At 45.8% G+C, this 23929-nt stretch overlaps 1 protein-coding gene across 1 annotated transcript in view; it reads right to left on the bottom strand.

Moving 5' to 3' along the window:
- PRKG1 (protein kinase cGMP-dependent 1) overlaps positions 1–7344 on the bottom strand; it is a 1325949-nt gene extending 1318605 nt beyond the window's left edge. The window contains exon 1 of the mRNA XM_075534995.1: positions 6651–7344. Coding sequence (XP_075391110.1) covers positions 6651–6916 — 266 coding nt within the window. The 5' untranslated portion in view covers positions 6917–7344. The remainder of the gene's footprint in view (positions 1–6650) is intronic.
- Between the last annotated feature and the right edge of the window lie 16585 nt (positions 7345–23929).

The raw sequence follows: 23929 nt of genomic DNA on the forward strand, positions 1-23929 counted from the left end.
AAAAGATCGGTGATACAAACCACTCGCTGATCCAGGAGAAAAAGACTTAGCAGCCTACTTCCATAAAGATTGACAGCCTGTGCAGCTCGACTCAGTCCTAGGACTAGGAATTATTAAGAAGTGGATCAATGTAAGTGGTATATTGATTGGATATAAAACTAGATGAGGTAAAAAAATGAGCTGATGCCAAGGGCTTAAGTAGAAAGAAAATGCTTTGAGAATGATGATGGCAACAAATGTACAAATGAGCTTGACACAATGGCTGGATTCATGGATTGTGATGAGTTTGCGAGCCCCCAATAAAATGATTTTTTTTAAAACCTAGATGACATAGGATGGGTTTCAATTATAGTCACATATAAGAAATGTTGTGAACATGTTTAAAATAAAACCAACGTAGTTTTAAGTCTGCCATTCATCGATAAGGTTTGTGTGGTTAAGTAGCTCAGGAAAAGGCTAAGCATTTGAAAAAGAAATTTATTTTTTTAAAGAACAATAAATAAAACAGGGAAATTTGTTCTTTATATTGCCAATTTTGAGGTTTAAGGAGAATCTATTTAAAGGATATTTCCTGGGAAATATTTTCTGAAAATATCAGCATTTTGCACTAAACAAGTATCCCGGGAGTGTTTATTTTTCGATCCGAATAGCTAATGAAGTGTTATTTTTAAACCATTAGACAGTTCCACTTGTAGGATAACCAAAACATCTGCAGACACTGATTTAGAGATTGAGAGAGGCTGGAGCTATTTTGAGCAAGAACTCTGCCCTCCATATTTGTTGTTCTATAAGTTTTGCAAAGGAAATAGACCCTGCAGGGGTTACAGATATCAAGGAAGAGAGGGAAAACAGAGAACCCAAAAGAGACACAGAACACGGGCAGGTCCAAGAACAGTGAAAAAGAGATGAAAAACCAGCACCGGTAAAAATGGAAGGCAGTTGTTCTAATTGGGAGCAAAAAATACCGTTTCCAGCACGCTGGCTCCGGGAGGGAACTCCAGTGACATAGGGAGGTGTCCACCTCCTTGCTAACTAGAGAGTTAGCAGTTCATACCCACCAGCCACTCTGCTCCCATAAAGATTTATGGTCTCGGAAACCCCAAGGGGCGGTTCTACTTGTGCTACAGGCTCAACTGAGTCAGAATTGACTTGATGGCAGTGCATTTGTATTTGAGTTTGTGCTCCGGGAGACACCACCAGGGAGTGTGATCAAGCACAAGCATCGGACAACTGTGGTCTTTGTCATAACAAAACGAAGGGTGAACTTCCGCTCCACCAGAAATTGCTTTGGATCAACCTAGGAGCATTTCAGAATAACAATTTCGTTAAGACATAAAAAGAATTCTCATGGCATAGTGGGTTAAGTGTTGGGCTGCTAATTATGAGGTCACGAGATCAAGACCACCGTCCCCTTGATTGGGGAAAGGTGTGGCTATCTACTCCCATAAAGTCTCAGACATCCTAAGAAACAGTTACTTGATTCTATAGAGTCACCATGAGTTAGCACTGTGTTGGGTTTGGGTACAAGAAATAAAATTATAAATTGAATAAAGCAGAAGTTTGGCGTGTGTGCGTGCGTGTGTGTGTGTGTGTCCTCTCCTCTCCCAGGACCCAATTTTACAGCATGCCAACAGAGCGCAATTCAAGGTCAGTATTTCTTTCCGACAATTCCTAAACTTATGAGCTTTCACTTTTGTGAAACAGGATATACTATCCCTGGTTTATCTCAGAACTCACAGTAGTGTCCAAGAGCTGCAAGAAACCTAGATAACACAGAGTCCTGAACCTTGATAAGCAAATTCTCAGAGGCAAATGAAAATAATTATTCATACCCTGAGCAATGATGAAATCACCTGAATATCTTATCCGAAGGAAGGCCTTTTCTCAGGCACCCCCAGACTCGCTTCTGGCTGGTCTGAGAGGGAAGAGCGCAGGGAGCAAGTCCATGGTCAGGAAGGAGGAAGGAGGACAGACATTTTTTTTCCATGTTTGTTAAAAATAGTTTCATTAGGGCCCGTTAAATTCTTAACGAATAATGATTGAAAGGGAAACTGGCAAACTATCTATGAATCAGTCAGATGAGTAACCTATAAAAGTACGTGGGAAAAGGAACTAATCCCAAAGCCAAAGGAATGTCTGAAATAACACGTGTGCATGAACAGATGATAAGCTGAGGATACCAACCCACTAACTCTGATCTAAATGTTTATAATTTTTTAATGTCTGCATTTTCATTTTGGTCCCGTTTCCCAGACCCTTTTAAAAAGAATTCAACTAGTTTTTGCTCACCATGAAAATCAGGGCAGTACCACCTCCTGTGTAGCTTTCACTGAAAGTAAGTGTGGGGTTTGCCTTCAGAAGCTGTTCTCTGCAAACTATGTGTGGCAAGATAGGAAGATGTTACAAGCCCTCCTGCCAAACATTCCCAGCTTCTTCCATTAACCTCTCACCTCCTCAACTTCAGCCATGAATGTTACACGTCTGAGGAAATGAAGTCAATGTCTTCTTACAAGTCCCTAGGAGAGCATGCTCCTATTTCTCAAGAAGTCCCCCCAGGTGGGGTGGAGTAAGCCCTGGTGGCATAGTGCTTACTCATTAGGCTGCGACCCGCCATTGGGCTTTGGAAACCAGAAGCTGCTCCACTGGAGAAAGACTGGGTTTTCTACTCCTGTAAACAGTTCATCTCGGAAACCCACAGCGGGGGCACTACAAGTCACCATGGACTTGATGGCAGTGAGTTTGGTTTAGGTTTATGCTAACCAGGAAGAAGAAGCAAGTTAATGTTTTAGTAGATTATCAGTTACTGATAGTAAGATTAGTGTCATAAAATCATTATGATGATGGGCCCAGAGGGCAAAAGGCAATGTGTATAAGGAGTAAAATGCACAGAAGGCCTGGCAAATGAAAACCGAGATTTCCACCTCCTTCGTAACCATGGGATTCCTCAGCCCTTCCTCCGACATCCGACCAAGCTAGAGAAATATGGTGAGAAAGCAAGAAGATAGAAGACAGGTGGTAAATTACAACCCCAGAGTAGGACTATCTCAGGTCAAATCAGTTTGGGAACCTAAAATTTAGACTTTAAAAAGAGCAAACAGATTGGTTGTTAAGAGTTCACACACACACACACACACACACACACACAAATAGGCAACCCCTATGTGCAATACTTGAAGTTCTTTGGGAGAGAGTCATCTATACATTTTAAATAGGATTAGCGCCACCCGAGGCACAGGCTGCCTTTTTTGATAGCCATTTGAGCAGGAGCAAGGCAGTAAGTCGGATGTTTTCTTTCTAAACACGATCATCGAAATGTACACTTGATACTTCTGCTGAGTGCTCACATCTTCCATTTCCCTAGGATAATTTTCATCCAAGCATTCCTTAGATACTTACATCACTCTGAATGGCGATGGTGCAGGGTGCCCTCTGCAGACACATGGAACGCTGGCTAATTGGCCTTACTTGATTACAGTGGTTGGTGAAATCTCCCATTTCCGTCTGTGGCATTAAAGGCTGAAGATATTTCTGTCCTGCCTTATGTAAATATTTCAGATGACAATCATTTTCGGGAAGGGGTGTTTACAGGCGATCGACACTCTTTAACTCTTCTGCCAGTCAGGCAGAATTCATATACTTTCAAAACAGCGCGTTTCTTGTTAGTGTAAAAACTGGGTGACCTGGTAAAGTTGCAAATGAACCCGTAAAAAGGAATAGCTACTATTCAAAGCGGTGGGCAGATGCAACAGAACCTGAGTCTAAAACGAGCGCAGTCTCTTCAGTCCCAGCAAGCCTGGGTGGGGGACACAGCCCGAACAAGGCGCACATCATCTCCTCTCCAAACCAACTGGGTGAACATCAGAAAACACTCCTTTATTTTGAAAGTTCCTCCTTTACTGTGAATTAAATGTTTACTGTTGAGCGCATCTTGTTCAGTGTTACGTTCACAGAAATGCCTTATTTACATTTTTAAAAATTTCCTTTCTGGTGTCTTCCCAATAAGTAAGTGATAGGATACTTATTAAGTACTGGAATGCAATACTCATATTGAACACTCAATTCAGAATGAAATACTCAATTCTAGTATTTCATTCCAGTGCTTCCAATGCCCCTATTTTCTGCAAACGATTTCAATCAAGTCCTCCTGCTGGAAATAAAGTATACGCTTCCACTTAAACTCACGAAACCATGAGCCGAGTGGGGCAAAGTTTACCAGAGCGCAGAGTAAAGGCAAGCCCGCCAGCGTACTGCTGCAGACACAAACGCACAGGCAAAGGACCTCTGCTGCTACTGCGCATGAGCGATGCTTGGGATGGCTGTTCCTAACCCTAAAGTGGAATATAGGGGGAGGGGTGTGTGTGCAAGATGAAAGATCACACACTTCCTCCCAGTAAACATACGAACGCCTCTCATTCGTGGGAAGATGCCTGGTCGGGGCCCAGGGGCGGTGGGGAGGGGGCTGGCTCGTGAATCCGGGCGGGAGAGTTTTCTCCCACTCTCAGACCCTCCTGAAATCGCCTCTCTCCTAGGAAGCGGGGCACAACCCAGACACCGAAATCTGCAATTTCAAAAATGCGATAAAGCCCAAGCCCAGCAGCCATGGGAGGCGAGCAGCTGCCGGGTGAGCGCCGCTGAAGTGGCTTCTTAAGGAGGTGGGCAGATTGATTCCAGCTGCTGAGCAGGGGCAGGGCAGGGCAGCGGCCCCGGAATGCGCGGCCAGGCAGCAGCGAGACGCGGCCGCGGCAGCACCAGCAGCTTCCAGCCCAGGGCAAAGCCCAATAGTGGCTTGCAGGCTTGGCCAAGGAGAAAGACCAAGAATGCCTTTGTTCCCTGGGATGGCGACTTTGGAAGCAGGCTAGGCCGAAAGTGTCACTTCCTAACTAGTGTGGCACTCAAAGAAATTTACAATCTGCCCCCCCCTCCCCACCCCGCACTTAAAGAGCTCAGAAGAGGCCTGCGGGCCGGCTTTCCGCCCCCCTGCTTCCCAGGGCCCGGCCCTCTGGGAATACCAGCTCTTAAGCCCTGCTGGCGCCCTTTGCCCCCTACTCCCCACTGTCATCAAAGCACGTGAGCGGCCACCCACAGCAGACCCAGTGGAGGCGCAGGGAACCTTCCGGAGTCCCTGGCCAGAGGACGTGCTCTTTTGAAGCGCTGGTCACAAAGCAAACGTTAGGACTACTTTAGGGGTCTCTGAGGGCCCCAAACTCAGGCACCAAGTGATCCAAGAAGAGGGAAGGGGTAAGAGGGAGGCGGGCACGGCTAATGGAATATTCAATATCCTGCGAAATGCACTTTCTGCCGCGCACTTCCAGCGACTAAAAGCCAGTAATGGGCTTTGGAGTCTGTACTTCCTCTCGCTAATGTCCAGAGGCGCTTTAATGCGGGAGCCGATCGATCGGCCCCCTCCGGCGACGGCAGCGAGTGGCGTGCAAAAGCTTACTTCTTGTGGCCAAAATCCGCCCAGCCTCCTCCGCGAACCCGACGGAGCGACACCCAACTTTGAACTGGCCGGACTCGGCTCTCCGAACGCCGGGGAGGAGGGAAGGCAGCAGCTTTAAGGCGCGGGGACAGACGGCCCTCCTCCCTCCTTTCCCAACTTTTCCTGGGAGGGGTTCCGAAGGAAGACACTGGGCGGGGCTATGGCCCACCCCAAGACTGGGTTGAACAATCAATCACTGCAAACCTGCTTCACGTGCAAGGCCACTAAGCCGCCTCCACGCCCAGGGCTGCCCAAGGTGTGGCTCTTCTGGAAGAGACGCGGGCAGAGCAAACCAAAATTCAGAAGGTGGAGTTCTGGACGAACCGGAGTCCACGCGGAGGACGGCGATTGTGTCGTCATTCAGTTTTATTTTGGGTTTTGGTGGGGGGACGGGGGACGGGGGGAGTGTTGCCATACGGTTTCTTGCTGACCGCACATCTGCCTTGAAAGTGACCCCTGTGAATAAAGCCTCACCGTACCCCGCCCCCTCCCCCCGCCCCGGGATTCCCGGAGCCGGATCCCGGCCTCCCAGTGGCGCCCCAGTGCCGCCTGCAGCCACCCCCGCGCCCTCTCCTCGGAGCTCTGGACAAGTTCAGTCCCTAAATTGAACCCAATCCTGTCCAGCCTCCTTCCGCTCCTCCCGGGACGCTCCGGCAGCCGACCGAGCACGCCCCGTGACCCGGGGCCGGGGCTTCGCGAGGGGAAGCTCTCGCGGCCGGGAGATGGGCAGGGCTCGGCCGCGTCCCCGGGAGCGCGCGGAAGAGAGACAGTGCGCCTGCAGCGGGATGGCCAAGTTCGCGGACGCGAGAAAACTTTCCGCTCTCCTCCTCCCCGCCCCCAAGCCGCAGGGCCGAGGCTCCCCGAGGAGCTCGCCTTTCCCAGCCCCAGAGAAAGACTAGCGCAGCACGTGATGGCCAGAAATAAAAATAAACACTTCCCATTCCCGAGCCGCCAGGGCCACCCCCACGGCGTGCGCGGCGAAGAGCAGGGGGCGCCCGGCGCTGCCCAGCCCCGCCGCTGCAGCCCTGAGCCCTGGCCCCCGACCCGGTGCGCAGCCCGGGGGATGGGGGGGGGGCGGGCACCCCGGCCCAGCGCCAGGAGCAATAGCATTGCCCCTTCCCCGCCGCGCCTGGCGAGGGCTGGGCGCCCCGCGCCGCGCCCCGACGCCTACCTTTCCGATTTGGTGAATTTCCGGAACGCCTGTCGGAGGTCGTGGAAGGACCGGTACGTCTGCGGCTCGGCCGAGATGCCTTGCGCCCGGGTGGTCCGGGGGCCGATGTGAGTGGTGGGCGCCGGCAGCACCGACTGGCATTTGTGAAGCTTCCTCTTCAGCTCCTGGATTTCCTCCTCCTTCTCTGACAGCCGCTTCTCCAGCTCCTTGATCCTCTCCTCCTTGAGCATGAGAATCTTGGCAAAGTCTTCCTCCAGCTCGCTCATGTTTTCCCAGAGCCGCTCCGCGAAACTTTTGGTCGGGCGGCGGCGGCTGGGACCGCGGCCGGGATGAGGGAGTGAATGGGGCGCGGAGTACTCGAGCGCAGCAGCCGAGTGCTGTCCCTACTGCGGCGCCCGGAGCCGCTTTCTTCGATCCACTTCTGCTGAATGGACTGAAAGCAGCGAGGGGAGGATGAGACGGCTAAACGCGACCGGGAGAAACCGAGTGCTAATCCCCAGCCTCCCCAGGGAATAGGTGATTATCTTTCATTGAGAAACCAATTAGAGCTGCCCTGCTTCCCTTGAGACCCCCTCCTCCGGCCCCCTTTCCTTAAGAACACGCGCGCGTGCGCGTTGCCCCACCAAGATCCTGGTTTCTAGCTGGGCGGGCTGGAGCAGCGCGCTCACCGCATCTGACAGGAATCACTCTAATGAGCTATACGGTACCAAAGAAAGTAAAGGGAGGTGTGGGGGGAGAGCTTTATGCCACTGGATCCTTGAAATAGCAACAATTACCATGTGATCTGGTGTATGACGCAGTGCTTGTAACTGGATCTTAAAGACTTTGTGGTGTGTGTGTGTGTGTGTGTGTGTAGCGTGTAGCACTTCATAGCCTGAGTAAATATCTGTGCGTGTGTGTGTGTGTGTGTGTGTGTGTGTGTGTAGCGTGTAGCACTTCATAGCCTGAGTAAATATCTGTGCTTTCTCTATTTTCTGGGTGTCTGGATGGATGGATGGATTGATTGTGTGTGTGTGTGTGTGTGTGTGTGTGTGTGTGTGTGTTTCTGACTGTGGCCTCCTGTAGCTGTGATCTGAGTAAGAACGACAGGGCAATAACCATTCCAGTTCTGTTTGGGTTCTTGTTTTGTTTCAAGCTTAAAACGTTAACTGGAAATAGTAAATTAAATTGGTGGTAACATTGGATGTGTACCCACGTGGTAAAGAGCCAAATGTTTACTGAAAAGAGAAAGGGCATGCGGGGACTGTAAACCTCTGGAGTGTACTTGGTCGCTAGAGTTGGAATCTGTCTGTTGAGCATCTAGTTATGTCACAACATGGCCCCCCACTGCTGGCCAGCGGCTTCCGCCAGTGTTGAACTGACTGCTAGTCACCCTCCTAGCTGCCGGCTCAGGGAGACCGGAACGGGCTCTGTAACGCATCCATCACCTCGCCCTGTGCAAAAGGAATGACTCGACCCAATTGAACCACACACTTGCTACCATCTGCACTTTCCTTTCTTTTACATTTCACAGGGAGCATTTTCATAAAAAAAATAATAATCAGTATTGTTCCTAACCAAAGAGTTTTTGTGTGAGTTTTCCAAACCTTGGGTTTTGTGAGAGGGAAATAGCTCCAGGCAATAACTATCCAATTAGTAATTACTTCTTTTGAAAAGAAAATAGATGCAAAGGAGATTCTCTCTGAAATAGTAACTTGCCCTTAAAAAAACAATAAAAAATTAACATACGGCTTACTGGCTACTTCTCCAGGTAAGTACCATTCCTACCTCATCTGAAACACCTAAGTAAAGGAAAAGCCCAAACTCACCTCACTGCCAGCAAGTCCATCCCGACTCATAGTGACCTGTAGGACCAGGTGGAAAATTCCCCTGAGAGTCCCCGGTATGAGAGCAGAAAGTCCGTCATTCTCCAGGAAGGAAAAACCGGCATCTACAAATAAATCCTCCAAATATCTTTTATCCTGGCATTTCTTTATTACTTATGCTTAGTTCCACTCCTTTGACCATCTTCCATCTGCATTTGAAGGCTATGAACAACTTAATCCATCATCCCTTTTTAAACATTCAAAATAAATGATATTTTTAAATTATGCATATGGAAAGAAAGCAACTGCACATCCACAAATGTAGACATCAGCTTAGATTTATTTATGGAAAAGGTAGCATTTAAATGACTGCTAAGGAGAATTTTTTTTCCAGGCTGACGTATCTTCAAGGGTCCCTGGTAGTGTAGTGGTTAAGAGCTGGATTGCTAAGAGGTTTGTGGTTGGAACCCATCAGTGACTCCGCTGGAGAAAGATGTAGCTGCATGCTTCCATAAAGATTACGGCCTTGAAAACCATGGGGCAGTTCCAGTCTGTCCTGCATTGTGTCAATGAGTCAGAGTTGACTCAATGGCTGTGGATGTTCTTGGTACATTATTTACAGATGCATGTCGTTCATGTTTGTACATAATGCTCATATATACTCATATGTCTGTGCGTATTAAACAAAGACCACGGTTTCACATACACCTCAAAACTTCAAATTTTGGGGGAGGAAAACTTAAAAACCCTTCAGATTCATCCATGGCTTAAAATATAAAACTTATATTTTAATAAACCAAACAACAATCACAAATGTCGACTGCCAGCCAGTGGGTTCCACTTCATAGCAAGCTTATAGGGTAGAGTAGAATTCTCCGCATGGGATCCCTAACTGAAGTCTTACCTGGAGCAGACAGCCTTTCCTTTCCTTTCCTTTCGCCCATGGGGCAATGCTTCCCATGGAGTCCTCTGTGGGCCTTGCTGTTAGCAAAGCAGTGAGTGACAAGGGCACTCCAGGGGTCCTTGTCTCATCAACCAGTTCTCCTTTAAAAACACTGAAACCTAATCTCCTTAAACTATGCTCATTGGCCCTAGAATTCCTCAATTTAGAACACAAGGAAAACTTGAGAAAAGACAGCCTGGCAGAAGAATAAACACCAAATTATTGGAAATCCCAGCACTTTGGACCCGAAAGGAAGATCCACGATGATCTAACCCAACTACCTCATATTATCAAAGAAGAAAGTGAGATCTTGAGAAATCAAGTTGAAGGGCAGCAGCTGGAGTCCTGGACTCCTCCTGGCGTGAAAGCAGAACCAGGAGAACTTCTCGAATTTGACAATGCGGCTCCCAAAGATGTGGCTTTGCTCTTGTTTCCTTGCTTCTAAATGTATTTGTTCCAGCTGCCAAATCAGAAGTATTGACGAAGTTTTAAAAAGGAAAAGGTCGCCATCTAGTGCCCTTAAGAAAAACTTGCTAATAAAAATCTTAATGACAATGAACTTAATGTCCGTGACCATATTTCACAGAAATAAAAAGTATGTATGATGGGTAAAAGTAGACTTTTGTGTTTTAATTTGACTCCCTCTAACGAGGGAGTCAAGGGTGACAGCGATGATGTTCGGCGTTTCTAGAGCACTGCGTGTGTGGGGGTCCAGCGGCTGCCTGCCACAGAATGAGGAGGCTTCAGGCTTAAAGCCTCAGAATGCACAGCGGAAGTTCTACTCTGTCCTACAGGGTCCCCCTGAGTCGGAACCAACTTGATGGCAGTGAGTTTGGTTTCTTTGGTGACTGTGTGCCAACACTGACTACCTGAATTTAACTTCCTGAATGGTTCGATAGGTAAATTCCAATGTCTGCGTTGAGAAACTGATGTGTAGCTAGTTTGGGTGTTCTGTTCATGATCGCACTGTTCATGGAGCTCTGCCTCTCCTATTACAGCACCAAGCTCTCTGTGAGCTACTGATTAGAAAGGATTTCTTTTTAACACCAAAGCAGTAGTAATGTTTGTAGCAATATTGAAGAGATCAAGAGTAACACTTACAATGTAATTTTTTGTTGGGGTAAGTAGGGGGGCCTTTTTATTGTGGTCTTCATTTATTGTAATTAAATCTTGGGTGCACGGAAGAATCATGACCAGCTGAGATGCAAAAACAACAAAAGGAGTTTATTTTCTAGCTCGAGTTAAGGCTTTCTTCCCTCTGCTCTCCAGCGCAGCGGGGACCCAGCGTCCAAAGGGAATCGGCCCGAATGCTTTGGTAGCCTAGCTTTTATAGGCTTAGGGAGTGGGGGATATTGCCCCACAAGTCCATTGAAGGGGATTCTGGCGCCAGCAAAGTCCAGCGGGGGTTGGTGAGTAGGTTCGCGTGTGCTTCCGTGATTGGTCGGTCAATGGCGGGCTGTCGCTCGAATTCTGTTGGTTGAGGTGTCATCAGGTGATGTGTCCCTTTGGATAGGTTGGATCAGGCGATGTGTTGCATCAGTAGCCAGGAACCTTAATCTTCAACCATGTTCCAATTCATTGAGTATTCAAATCAAAGAAGTGAGGTTGTTCTCCAGAGTTGGCTCTCTTCTAAAGGTCAAAACCCAGATGCCGCGCATAGTCCTCTGCAAAAAGTAATTTTGGAGATTTTTAAATGATTTTCCGGTAAAGCATACCTTTATGTGTGTTTCAAATGTTATGATGGTGCTTTGCCCCTAACCTTCATATAGGAACACACACACACACACACACACACACACACACACACTTAGTTATTTCTAGAAAACCTGGAAGGTTGGAGATGTTTGTACCACTTAAGGAATTCTTATCCTAAAGCCTTAATCCAAGTCTTGCTCATCAAGGACAATGGGAAAGCAATATCCATAGAATTATGAAAACACCAATGTGAATGAGCGGTCAGTCTCCTTTTTATAGTTGCTGTACACTAGGAGTTCTAAGCAACGCAGTTGATAAATAATAGTCTAACCTCATAATGGATACATTTACCATTGAAGGGTTTGGACAATCCCATGGCCCCACCCTTGGAATAATATTGACCCCAGTGTGTGTTCAGTGAGTGGCTTCACACAAATAATTTTATCTCCCTGAGGCTTGGGTTTCCCAACTATGCAATGGGGGTATAGACATGAAATTGTCCTACACGTGGCTCTCCATTTGAGACAGTGTCTAGGCTTGCTATGAGTTGGTCCAACTTGAAAAACATTCGTTTCGGTGAAAATGACTCTTGGAAAGACAGGTGTTTGAGAAGGGTTAACAGGCTAGATTCAGGATCCAAATTCCTCAAAACGCATGAAAGCTTTTCCACAACAGCTATGTATATAGGAAGTAGACAACACCCCCTGAGGAAATGTCCTTTGAATCTCATCAGGGCTGTGATCTGAAAAGGGGGAGTTGCATTCCATTTTAATCTTTTCACAAGTGATGGGTTGCTCCCTGTAAATCTCCTGGAGCTGCTCTCCTAGTGTTGGGTCACATCATCGGGCATTACTAGGCCTTAAATCCCCAACCACTGAGATTCCTCACTCAGCCAAGTTGACACAAAACCTAGCTAGTATAGTCTTCGACTCATAGCAACACTCTGTTCACCGTCCTCACAAGGGTCAGACAATGAAAGATGCGTCTCCCTTGCATTTCTTTGCTCAGCTGTCACTTTCATTATTATGGTTGCCTTGTGTTATCCTTCTTGAAAGCATCGATTCATTTATAAGAATTGTTTGTCTTGTTAGATGTCATCAACTGTGTTCCACCGTATAGCGACTCCATACCCAACAGAATGCAACACTGCCGGGCCACGAGTCCTCGTCACAATCCCTTTTGAACTCATTGTTTCAGCTATTGTGTCAATCCATCTCATTGAAGGTCTTGCACTTTATTGTTGACCCTCTACTTTACCAACCATGGCATCCATCTCCAGGAACTGAGCCCTACTAATAAGTGTCCAAAATAAGTAAGACAAAGTCCCACTCTCCTCTCTTCTAAGGGACACCTAAAGTAGGTTTGTTCATGCTTTTGACATTCCATGATATATTTAACACTATTTGAGAACACCATGATTCAAAGATATCAATTCTTCTTTGGTCTTAATTATTCAATGTACAGCTTTCAAATGCATAGAAGGCCATTAAAAATACCCTAGTTTGGAAAAAAGAAAGAACCCCTGGCTTGGGTAGGGTTAGGCAAATAATAATCCTCAAATATTAGTCACGGCTTTGCTATTTTAACACTTTAAAGAGATCGTAACCAACAGACGTGGACAATAATACTGCATTTGATTTCTTGACTCCTGCTTTCAGAGTTGTTGATTGTGGATCCAAATAAAATAAAATCCTAAACAGCATCAGGCTTTTCTCCATTTACCATGGTGATGCTTACTGGTCAAGATGTGATTTTTCTTTTTGTTTTCTTTCTGCTTATATGTGCATGTTCTTAGGTGCTCTCAAATGAGTTCCAACTCATAGTGAGTCTGTTTCATAAAAGGAAGCACTGCCTTTCCCAGCACTGTCCTCACAATTACACTGTGATTGTCCATCACTGTCCTCACAATTATACCTGTGTTTGAGGCCATTGTTGCAGCCATTTGTCTCAATCTAGCTCCTGGATGGTCTCTAAAGACCTTCTAGTTTACCTGATCTCTCCCAGTAACATGTCCAACGTGCACAAGACAAGGTCTCACTATCCACTGTGGAATGGAGCACTCTGGCTGTACTTTTTCCAAAACAGATTTGTTCAGTCTTCTCACTGCACTTTATGATATTGTCAATATTCTTTACCAACATCATAACTCAAATGTATCAATTCTTCCTTTTTCTTCCTTAATCATTGTCCAGCTTTTCTATGTATGTGAAGCTGTTGAAAATGTCATGTATCCATTTACATAGAAACATATACATTTGCATATAAATATATGCATATAAATATATGTTTCCACACAACCAGAACTTAAGACCTGGTGTATATGAGGGGGGATTAAAAAAGCAGATTTTTCCAAAGCTATGCATTTAAATTTTTTTACGAAACAACCTTGGTCACCTTCAAAGTACTCTCCATTACACCTAAAACATTTGTCAAATCTGCGATTCCATTCTTGGAAACATGTTTCAAACTCATCGGTGTGGATGGCTGACAGCGCCTCCCTCATTTTTTTCTTCACCTCTTCTGTCCTTAAATCGCTGTTCTTTCATGTCCCTCTTCATTTGCAGAAAAAAAAGAAGTCACACAAAGGTCAGGTGAGTGTACTGCATGGGGCAAGAGAGGCATCCTGGATTTTGTTTTTTTTTTTTTGCCAAAAATTGGCTCACAGAGGTGGCTGCATTAGCAGGTGCGTTGTCATGGTGGCAAACCCAGCCCCCCCATCTGCCACAAATCAGGTCTTTATTGTTGCACACTGTTATACAATCTTTTCAGAACTCTCTAAATAGAAAGCTTGATTACAGTCTGACCTGGTGGAAAGAACTCCAAATGCACTCTCCCCCTCACATTTAAAAAAAACAAAAGAGCATCAGGATATTTTGAGTACCCTCTCATATGTTAAGCAGGTGCCTAACTTTGTGGTATGATTTGATGGATTTTAGAACCACTTGTCCAGCGCAACTACCCCTCTCTGTCATAAGGCATGCAGCACCAATTAGGGGTCCCTGGTTGGTACGCAGAGTTTGTGCATGCCTTCTGGCTGAAAGATGGGTGGTTCAAATCCACCCAGCAACATCATGGAAGAATAGCCCAGTATTCCGCTTCTCTAAAGATTTCAGACAAATTGGCCTTTACTGTTTAGTACTGGCTTTGGCTTTATGACTAGACCTTTATGACTAGACCTGTCCCAACGGGGGCAGTTCTACTCTGTAACTCATGGGTCTCCAGGACTCAGAACCAACTCAGTGGCATCTTGTTCGAAACAAGACGGAAAGACTGTTCAATTTAGAGTGAATATTATCCTTTCGCAAAGAAATCATCTATAGTTTTTCTTTCTAATAAAAAAATAGTGCATCACTTGTTGTTTGATTAAATATATTTAACAACTGGGATTTTAAGAGAACACGCCAAACATTGTTAGGTAAGTACAGATTAACAAACTGTGTTGACTAACTTCTTGTATGTGTTTGTTCAAGAAGACCTTTATCGGTGTTTATCTCAGCAGAGGCGCCCTGATGGTATCGTGGGTTACAGGTCGGGCTGCTAACCACAGCGACAAGGGCAGCGTTTCAAAGCCACCAGCTGCTCCGCAGGAGACAGAAGAGGCTTTCTGACAAAAGCCACACCGGGCAGCTGTACCTTGCCCTACAAGGTCACTGTGGGTCAGAATTGACTCAATGGCAGTGAATATCTCAGTTACTTCAAAAGAACCGTGCTCATATTAAAAAGAATTGTTTAAGTTAAAAATTCGCCAATGGACATAAGAACCACTGTATTTTGACAAACTCTAAAAATACTTTTTAACCTTCATGATTTCTTTGCACTAAACCAAACGGCAACATGAGTGAAGTAGTCCTACCATTTTCAAGTACAGCGAGGACACGGGTATCAGAAGATATTTTCTCAGGAATATCTGGGCATTTGTTGTAAAAAAAAATTAAGATTTGTTTTTATTTCTGAAAGCAAACAGTTTCATTAAACCAAGAAGACAGAATCACTCCCACATTTACAAGTATCACTTCTAGGGTCATATTGATTCTGTTTTTTCGCCATCTAGCTTATATCTGGCTGCTCTCTACCAGCCCTAATGAAAGTAGGATGGTGGGAGAGACACGCACAACTCTCTCATACTGCATTTTATTCATCGTATTGGTTACAAGGCAGTATCTTTCTTTGAGTTGAAAATACTTTGGCTCAGCATTCTTCTCACCTTTCCTCGGCGGCCTTTCCAGCCGCCCGCGGTCTGCAGAGAGCAGAAAGCAGAGAGGCAGCAGAGAGAGAGAGGATATTGAACGAGGAAGACATAGTACCCGCCACCCTTCATTCAAGCCTTCATCTAATAAAGAGAGATCACTTTACCACGTGCCAGCAAGCAGACATGACTCACACTGTGGCTAACATGATCAGCAAGAAACGCTGCCAGGAAGACCTTAGGGTATCATAAGGTGGTGGTGGAAGTGTGTGTGTCTGTGTGGAAATGTGTATGCGCACATGCATGTACATCATTCATTCGCTTTACTTTTCCTCTAAATCATCTTTCTAGCATAAGCATGTCCATGAAAACAAAATATTTCTTGAGAAGTCATCACTCAAAAAATGTGGCGATTTAATGGATAGAACAGAAATGTGATATTAAGAACAGATGGGAAACACCACAGGTTGGTGAGGGTTCCACTCTAGCGCTTCACAATCGGTCCTGATTGACAACTTGCTCTCCTCCATAGACCGACAGACCAATTTACCTTTTGTTCAAATGTCAATATCGCATCCTTGGAAAGACAGAGGAGAAGGGAGATTGACATTGGAAATCCTTTGCTTCAGAGGTTTATCATGGATCAGGCATTCTCAAACGTCTGCATTGTCTGAGCACACGTGCTTGGCTTCATTCGTTCAACAAATGGGTTTTGCTCACTCTTCCCGGAGTCATAGATACCTTCCGAGGCACTGAACTAGGTGGAAGGACTGCCCTCAAGAAGCCTGCGGCAGGGTGGGAGGGGCAGCTTAATAGGAAACAAGATACCACCCAGGGACCGCCATGGGTCAGCATCAACTCAGCCCTACAGCCACAGGTTTGGTATTCTGGGTTCTAGATTGTTTATGAAATGATAACCATCACACATTGTATAAACCAGTGTTTTTCAACCTCAGAACTATTGATGTTTTACCCTAGTGTATGCTCATGTACAGTGTACAATTGAGAACCAACAGTGTACACATGTACAGTATATAGTTCATCGTTGCTAAATGATATCAGAATGGAATTGTGATTTTGATAGACTGGTGTTAGCAGTCAAGTGGACAAAGTCCCTAAGAATTGTCCTTACTGAAACGTAAGCCTTGCTTTCCTGTAAATCTGGCCCCCCACGTTGATGAGTGAAATTCCACCAATGCTTCTCTAGTAAAGTATGTACACCAATCAGAAATAAGGTTCTTTCTCCTGAATTTTGTCAATAAAAAGCCAGCCGGTGCTGATACGCAACAGAGTGCCTTTCCAAGTGAAGGTAGGTGCAAGCTAATTCCGAAGTCATCTGCCTGAATAAACCTCACCCACTACACTTAACTATTGACTCAACTTCTTTGGTGTCATATTGCAGCTCAAACCTGAAGGACGGACTGTCTGTGGAGACAGGTCTAGTCATAAAGCCAAAGCCAGTACTAAACAGTAAAGGCCAATTTGACTTCCTGCCAATCGTGCCAGGCAGACCTGGGAATCCCAGTCCTTATACTGTGAGTGCCTTACTCTACCTTGGATTTCAGATGCATTGTAAATGAATACAGCAACCAAAGAATTGAGTAATTTACACTAAGCTTAGATATAGATGTGTCACTGATGTGGCTAGGTGTGACATTTTACTGGATTCCATTCAAGAAAATGAAGGGGGGGGCAGGAATGTCATCAAGTGTAGCATAAACCTTTTTTCATCTCCTTAAAACAAGCTTTGAAGAGTCTCTTTTAAACAGGATTTCCGGCTTTGTTCTTCTCTCGGCATGATTGATGCAGAGACGTTATCTTTTCCATGAGTGGGGTTGAATCTGTCTCATCAACCCACCCCTTTCACTTGAAATCAAAGTAAATAATACAGGACATCCAAAGAGGTTTCATGAAGGCGACCGTCTATCATCATTGAAGAGAAGAAAAGAATGATTCTCCGATCATCCGGTGGTTATAATAATGTAGCTTCAGGGTTACTGACCTAGCTTAATGGGCAGTGCTTGCGAAGTCTTTATCATCGAGTGGAGAGCGAGGTCACGCGACTTCTCTGAAAACTAGAGTTGGTGTTGCCTTTGCAATCGTTTCCGGTGAAAGAAAAATATGGAGCCAATGTAAGAGATGTCTGCCCTAGAAAATTGATTATGTTGAGAAGTTCTTATTTTATAGGTATATATAGTCTAACTTTTAAAATAAAATAATCTACTCAATAATTACTCTTATTAATATACTAATAATAGCGATCATCTAATTACTGAATGCCCACCTCTCTGTCTCTCTTTGTGTATATATATATATTCATATATTAGTGTACATTTAGAGGCTCTGAGCGCTCCACCCACAACAAAGGATTTCCTTCCCTAGGGGTTCCTCAGTGAGTTCTACAACTTCTCTAAACACCAGTCTCCTCGTGTGTGAAATCAGTGCCTTCCTCAATGGGTGGCTGTATAATGAAAGGTCCGACAGTCGGCTTTTTGCAAGAATACTCCCAATCATGCCCTTCCCATATCCAAACCCTTCAGAAACGCCCACTCGCTTTGATTTTTTTAACTTAATCATGCTGCCTTCTTTGGCCAATGGGACAATAGCAAGGGTTCGGCAGGCTGAGACTTTCAAGTGTGACTGCATGAAGGCTTGTCTTCTTTGCTGCCCTGGGGAGCCCAGTGACCACCACTGGGAATGAACCAGTCTAGGTTGCTGGAAAAGTGGGACCTTACCCAATCAAGTCTATTATCCTTACTACCAGCCAGCAAACTGCCAGACATGGGAATGAGGGCGTGCAGCATGAGCTAACTGCAAACTCATGAGTCAGCTCAGCCAAGTGTAACTTGGAAGCAAAACCCGCTCTGGCAGAGCTGAGCCCAGACTGAATAAGTATGGTGACAGCACACATCCCTGACACACACACCTGTCCTGATTTCAACCATGTAGTCTCTTATTCTGTTCACACAATGGCATCTTGGTCCATGCGTAGATTCTATGTGAGCACAATCGATTTCCTTTCAGTCCACTGCTGAGCCTAACCGTCTTGGATTTCTTTCCCATTAGGATGACTCTACTGGGACCCCTAGCGCCATCATGGCATAGGTTACACCAGCACTCCTCGGGAGAAAGTTAAAGCTTTCAAATTTGGCAAAGAGTGGCAGTATTGCAAACCCACAAGGGCAGTTCTGGTCTGTCCTATAAGGTCAATCTGAGTGGGAATTGACTCACTTTCAGTGAGTGAGATGGCTCTGTTATCATTAATACCATCTGTGTTAGTCTGGGTACTTTAAAGAAACAAGTCCACAGCAACTCATGTAAGACAGAGCATCGGGGTACGTCCACATGGCTTCTCCTCAGGGATGTCTTGCAGGAATCGAGCCTTTCCAGCTAAAGCAGGGAACTGGCTAAGACAGCCGCACCCTGGTCCAACCATCAGAAAGCAAGAGACCCTAGAAGTAGAAAGGCGAGGTTCACCGAGCCATTTATCCCTTCAATTAGCCCCACATGTGTTTAACGGTCAGGTTAGCACAATAAACTAACCACCTCCCAACCATGTGTTTATTATATCCTTACCAGATCAAGACATCTTGAGTAAAGTGGCATGTGTGGGACTTTTTCATGGAATGCCCATAGTTACAAATACGTTAGTTATCAATAGCTTTCATGATGGTTCCTGAGACCTTATCAGGTCTTGGGCAGTATGGTATCACTTTACTTGCATCATCATTTAAGTCTTAAATAGCTATGTGGTGAGTAGCAGCCTCATGCTACAGCTGCGGGAACTGAATCAGAGAGAAGGGAACCAGCTGGCCCACAGTGTGCCGTAGAACAAAGCCGCAGAGCCAGCTCTGGTGTCTTGGTCTTGGGGGTGGCAATGTGGATGCCCACATCCCCATGGGCTGCACTGGCCCCAGCATTCAAACGCAGCTCTGCTGTGTGTGCACAGCTCGCAGTTAAAACCTGGGACTTGGCTACAATCCCCGGGTCAGCATTTTTCAGTAGTGATCCTGAGCACTATGGCCTTGTTATTAATGTGGGTTACATTCAGAATCTCAAAGAGAACCCGATGTTATACTCACTCAAAAGCGTGCAATTGGAGGAGGCTTTCACACATAGATGATTTACAAAGGTGAGGGTTACGTGGAGTGGAGGTGACAGTGAAGTACTCCAGGTGTCCTACTAATGGCCATTAGCACCTCTAATCTGAAGGGAAAGGGGGAGGAGTCAAGAGAGCAACTGGACAGCGAGCCCTAGGAAGCGACTTTCAGGGGAGTAGCCTGGCCTCTCCCTGACAACACACAGAAAGAAGCCAGGGAAATGATCAGTTCCATCCCACTCTCCTTCTGGTCTCCTGCCAACACCTTGCAGTGGCCAAGCTCATGTCAACCCAAAAAAACGGGGGAGCCCCCTGGGGAAGTCCACAAGGGCCAGCCTCCCGGGGCAGAGTGCAGGTGCATAAGGCAGGAGAGCAGACCTGGAGAAGCAAACAAACACTGAATCACATATGTGAATACCCACACCCCTTGGCAGAGTTTGATCTTGTTTAAAGGAGTAATGAAAGTGAGACACTAGGACTAAGCATGGTACTAGTACTCACCACGGTCAACAGAAGGAAGAAGCGGTGAAAGGGAGGCAGACTCTCAGCAGGGTGGATGGACACATTGACTGCAAGGGGCTCTAATGCAAGAACGATTGTGAGATTGGCGCAGGACCAGGCAGTGATTCATTTTGTTGTACACCCAGTCGCTACGAGTCGAAGATGATGTCAGGGCACCTAGCAACAACAACTCAACAAATATTAGCTATGCTGACCCTTAACTTGTTCATTCACTTATCCAGTAAATATTTATGGAGAAGTTCCTTTATGTTCCTTAAATGCCAGACTACTAATCAAAGGTTGACACTTCAAATCCACCCAGAGGCTTCTCAGAAGACCATCCCAGGCTTTGATTCCAAGAGGTCACACCATAGAAGTAATATGGAGTACAGTTACACTCAGCACACTCACGTCCTGACCTTTGGCATGGCCTTGACAGCAACTGTTCTTTTGCTGTTGTTTGTTGTCACTATGATCCGGGCACTGTAACAGATATAGGAGTCATACACTCTGCCCTAAGGAAGCTTACCATAAGAGTGGAGCCTCCAAATACAAAGTAAATGTTTCGCAAATGATGACAGCAACACATGAACAAATATGCCTGATGCAATTGATATATGGAATGTTTTAAGAGCTGTAAGAGGTGATTTTGTTAAGTTGGTATTCAGAAGTATACGGAAAAGCATGTCAATATGGTATAGCAGAGCGGTTTTGTTGAGTCAAGTGGACCTTAGGTTTTCCTTGTCTGATAACGCCTGCTTCTTGGAAAAGCGGCAGCTTCACAGAGACTTAATCAGTAACAAAGCCTTGGCTGTCAGGAGGCAGAGGTGGTGTTGAGTATAGCACAGTGTTTGCCAGGACCATTTATTTATCTCCTGGCCCAGACCCCGTGAACTTTGGACTGAATCCTGTGGAGATGAGGCTGGGAAAGCTGTATGGAAAAGGAGCTGACAGCTCCTAGGTCCTGAAGGCTCGGAAACAGCTTAGAGAGGGATATGTACCCCCCCCCCTTGGGGATCATATTGTACCACCATGCTTGGACAGTGGCAGGGTGGTGCTGGGTAGACCACAACACTTAGTTCAGTCACCAGGTTGGTGACCTGCATGCTACCCGTCAAGGTCGATAAAACTGAAGTGGGATAAGAGGAGTAAAACTACCAGCAATGCATGGTACTAGACAAGATCCGTTTATAGATTTCTGTTCATGATTTTGGGAGAACTCCCAGAAATACTTGGGAGGGAGAGGATATTACAAAAGTCTGAGAGAGAGCGCCAGTAAAACTCGGGTCATACAAATCACGATAAATGTTGTAAAAAGGGCTTTGTTACACAGTGCTGCTTTACCAGAAAGCCTACAAACGATGACCTTAACAAACAGAAGGCGATTCTCTCACAGTTTCGAAGCCCGGAAGTCTAAATTCAAGGTGCCAACTCTACTAGGCTTTCTCTCTCAGTGGACTCTGGGAGGAAGCCCCGTGTTCAACATCTATAAGCCACTCTCCCATGGAGATCAATCTTCTCCTGGGTTTAGGAGATCTCCGTGCAGGGGCCCTGGGTCCAAAAGACACGCTCTGCATCCGACTCTTCACTCCGGGTGATCAAGAATGAAGTCAAGTTCCTTCTTCTCTGCTCACTGCTCTCTCCTTTGACAAAGAAGATGTGAATTTCAGCCCAGCCAAGTTGACACATACTGGTGGGGGTGGGGGAGGCAGTCAGGGGGGAAAGAGAGAACATGAAGTCTACCGGCCCTAAAACACAGCTGCAGTTAGGGACGTAGAGTTTTCTGTGACCACAGTGCAAGTTCTCTACTAAAGCTGACTAGGAGCTAGGCACCAAAGAATGAACATACTTTGGACACGAAGAGCCACGCAATCTGGAACCAAGAGACAAAGAGCCTTGGGAGAGAGGAGACATTCTAAAAAAGGTACAAGAGTACCGTGCCAAGAACGTGGAGAAGAGCAAGCAGTCAGTGTGATTGACCAATGTCCTGGAGCGTGGTGCTTATTCCATAAGCAATGAACATTTGTTGCAGATTTTTGTGGGCGAGCATGGCAGGAAGGAAGGTCTGAGTTTGATGAATATATAGTCTCAAAGTAAAACAAGAAGCAAGCAAAGCAGAGCCCCTCAAAGTTTACCTCAACTACTTGTTAAAAGAAAATAAATGCAACCGATGCTACCTTTGTGGTGTCAAATGCTCTCATCGATAACATTGCGATCCTACCCCAGAAACACTCTCATTGATGACATTGCAACCCTAACTCAGAAACACTCTCATTGATGACATTGCAACCCTAACCCATTGCCAGCAAGCCGATTTCCACTCACTGTGACCCTAACGTCCAGAGTGGAACTGTCCCATAGGATTTCCAAAGCTGAAACCTTTATGGAAACGGACTCCCACATCTTCCTGTTGCAGAGCAGCTGGGGAGCTTGAACCACTGAATTGTGGGTTCACAGTCGAACACTTAAGCATTGCGCCACTAGGACTTCTTATTTGTAGCTTCCATTTATTGATCTCTGGATTCAGTGAGACATGCTGTTTTAGACACTCATCTCAAGTCTTGTGGGTTAAAAAAAAAAGTTGCCAGTGAGTGGCCTCATCCAACCCATAGTCACTCTGTGAGTGTCGGAAGAGGGTTTTCAGTGGCCAATGCTTCAGAAGCAGAGTCAGCCTTTTCTTCTAAGGCAGCGGTTCTCAACCTGTGGGCTGTGACCCTTTTGGTGGTATCAAACGACCCTTTCACAGGGGGCACCCTATTCATAATTACAATTATGAAGTAGCAACGAAAATCATTTTATGGTTGGGGGTCACCACAATAAGAGGAACTGCATTAAAGAGTTGCAGCAGTAAGAAATTCGAGGACCTCTATTCTGAGGTATCTCTCCATGTACTTGAACCGCTAGCATTTCACGTTTGTGGCCGAGCATATTAGCCATCTGCACCACACAGGGACTAGCTCTACTGGCTCACTGCCACGGAATCTATTCCAACTCATAGCAGCCTTCTAGGACAGGATGGAACGGGCCCGGGGTGCTTCTGAAGCTGTAACTCCTTACGGGAGCAGAAAGTCCGGTCTTTCTCCCCGTGAGCAGCTGGTGGTTTGGAACTGCTAACCTTGCAGCTAGAGTCCAGTGTGCAACTACTCTGCCACCAGGGTCCGATGCTTTCATAACATTTCATTTCACAGATGAAGAAGGTACATATAAATCCAGACAGATATGCTCCAGACTCTCGCACACTGAGGAGTTGTGGTTTGAACCCAAATTATGCTCTTAAGTGCTACAGGGCCAAAAATTCTGGTGGGAAAAATACATACATATATCTGCTGGGGACAGGGCGGGGGAAACTGTACTGAATTAATTGTTTCAAAAGAGATCATGAACTCTGTTTTTCTTTTTCTTTTTTTCTTTCTAAGTGCTAGAAGAAGCAGTTAGAAAAATAGCCCTTAAATAGTGCACATTACTGGAAGCAGTTAAGAAAACCTCAGGAAAGCAATTGACAAAACAAAACATTACTCAAATTAACATGGGAAAGCAAATGCAACAGGATTTAGGAGAGACTGGGTTGAATTATAACCCCAAAGGAGAAAGTTTGCCTTTCTCTTTTGGGATAATAATTCAGAAAGGGTCTGCTTCCTGCGCCTCTGTGAACATTATACGTGATTCTCCTTCCCCAGAGGGGAGAGGGTCTCCTTTAAGGCTGGCACACAGTAGGCATGCTGCCCCTTCTCCTAAGGACAGGAACAAATACATGAATGAGCAATGCCTTCTTGAAGTTGACGGAAAGAAGCAGCAAAAAGGAGTCCTCTGCAGTATTTGTCCTGTTGTGATTGGCTAATGTCATGCAGCGTGATGTTCTCTAGATCCATTGAGCCCACGAGCAGCTTCATGAGTCCATCACTATTTTTTGCGATGCACAGTCTTTTGTTGTGCAGAATACCAGAGTTTCTGTACCCATTCCCTGGATGGGCGTTGACATGACTTCCATCTGCTGGCTTTTGTGAAGAACACTCGTCGTTTTATGAAGATCTCTACTCTTTTTATGAGTCT

Source organism: Tenrec ecaudatus, chromosome 16 (assembly GCF_050624435.1).
Source record: "Tenrec ecaudatus isolate mTenEca1 chromosome 16, mTenEca1.hap1, whole genome shotgun sequence".
NCBI lineage: Eukaryota > Metazoa > Chordata > Mammalia > Afrosoricida > Tenrecidae > Tenrec > Tenrec ecaudatus.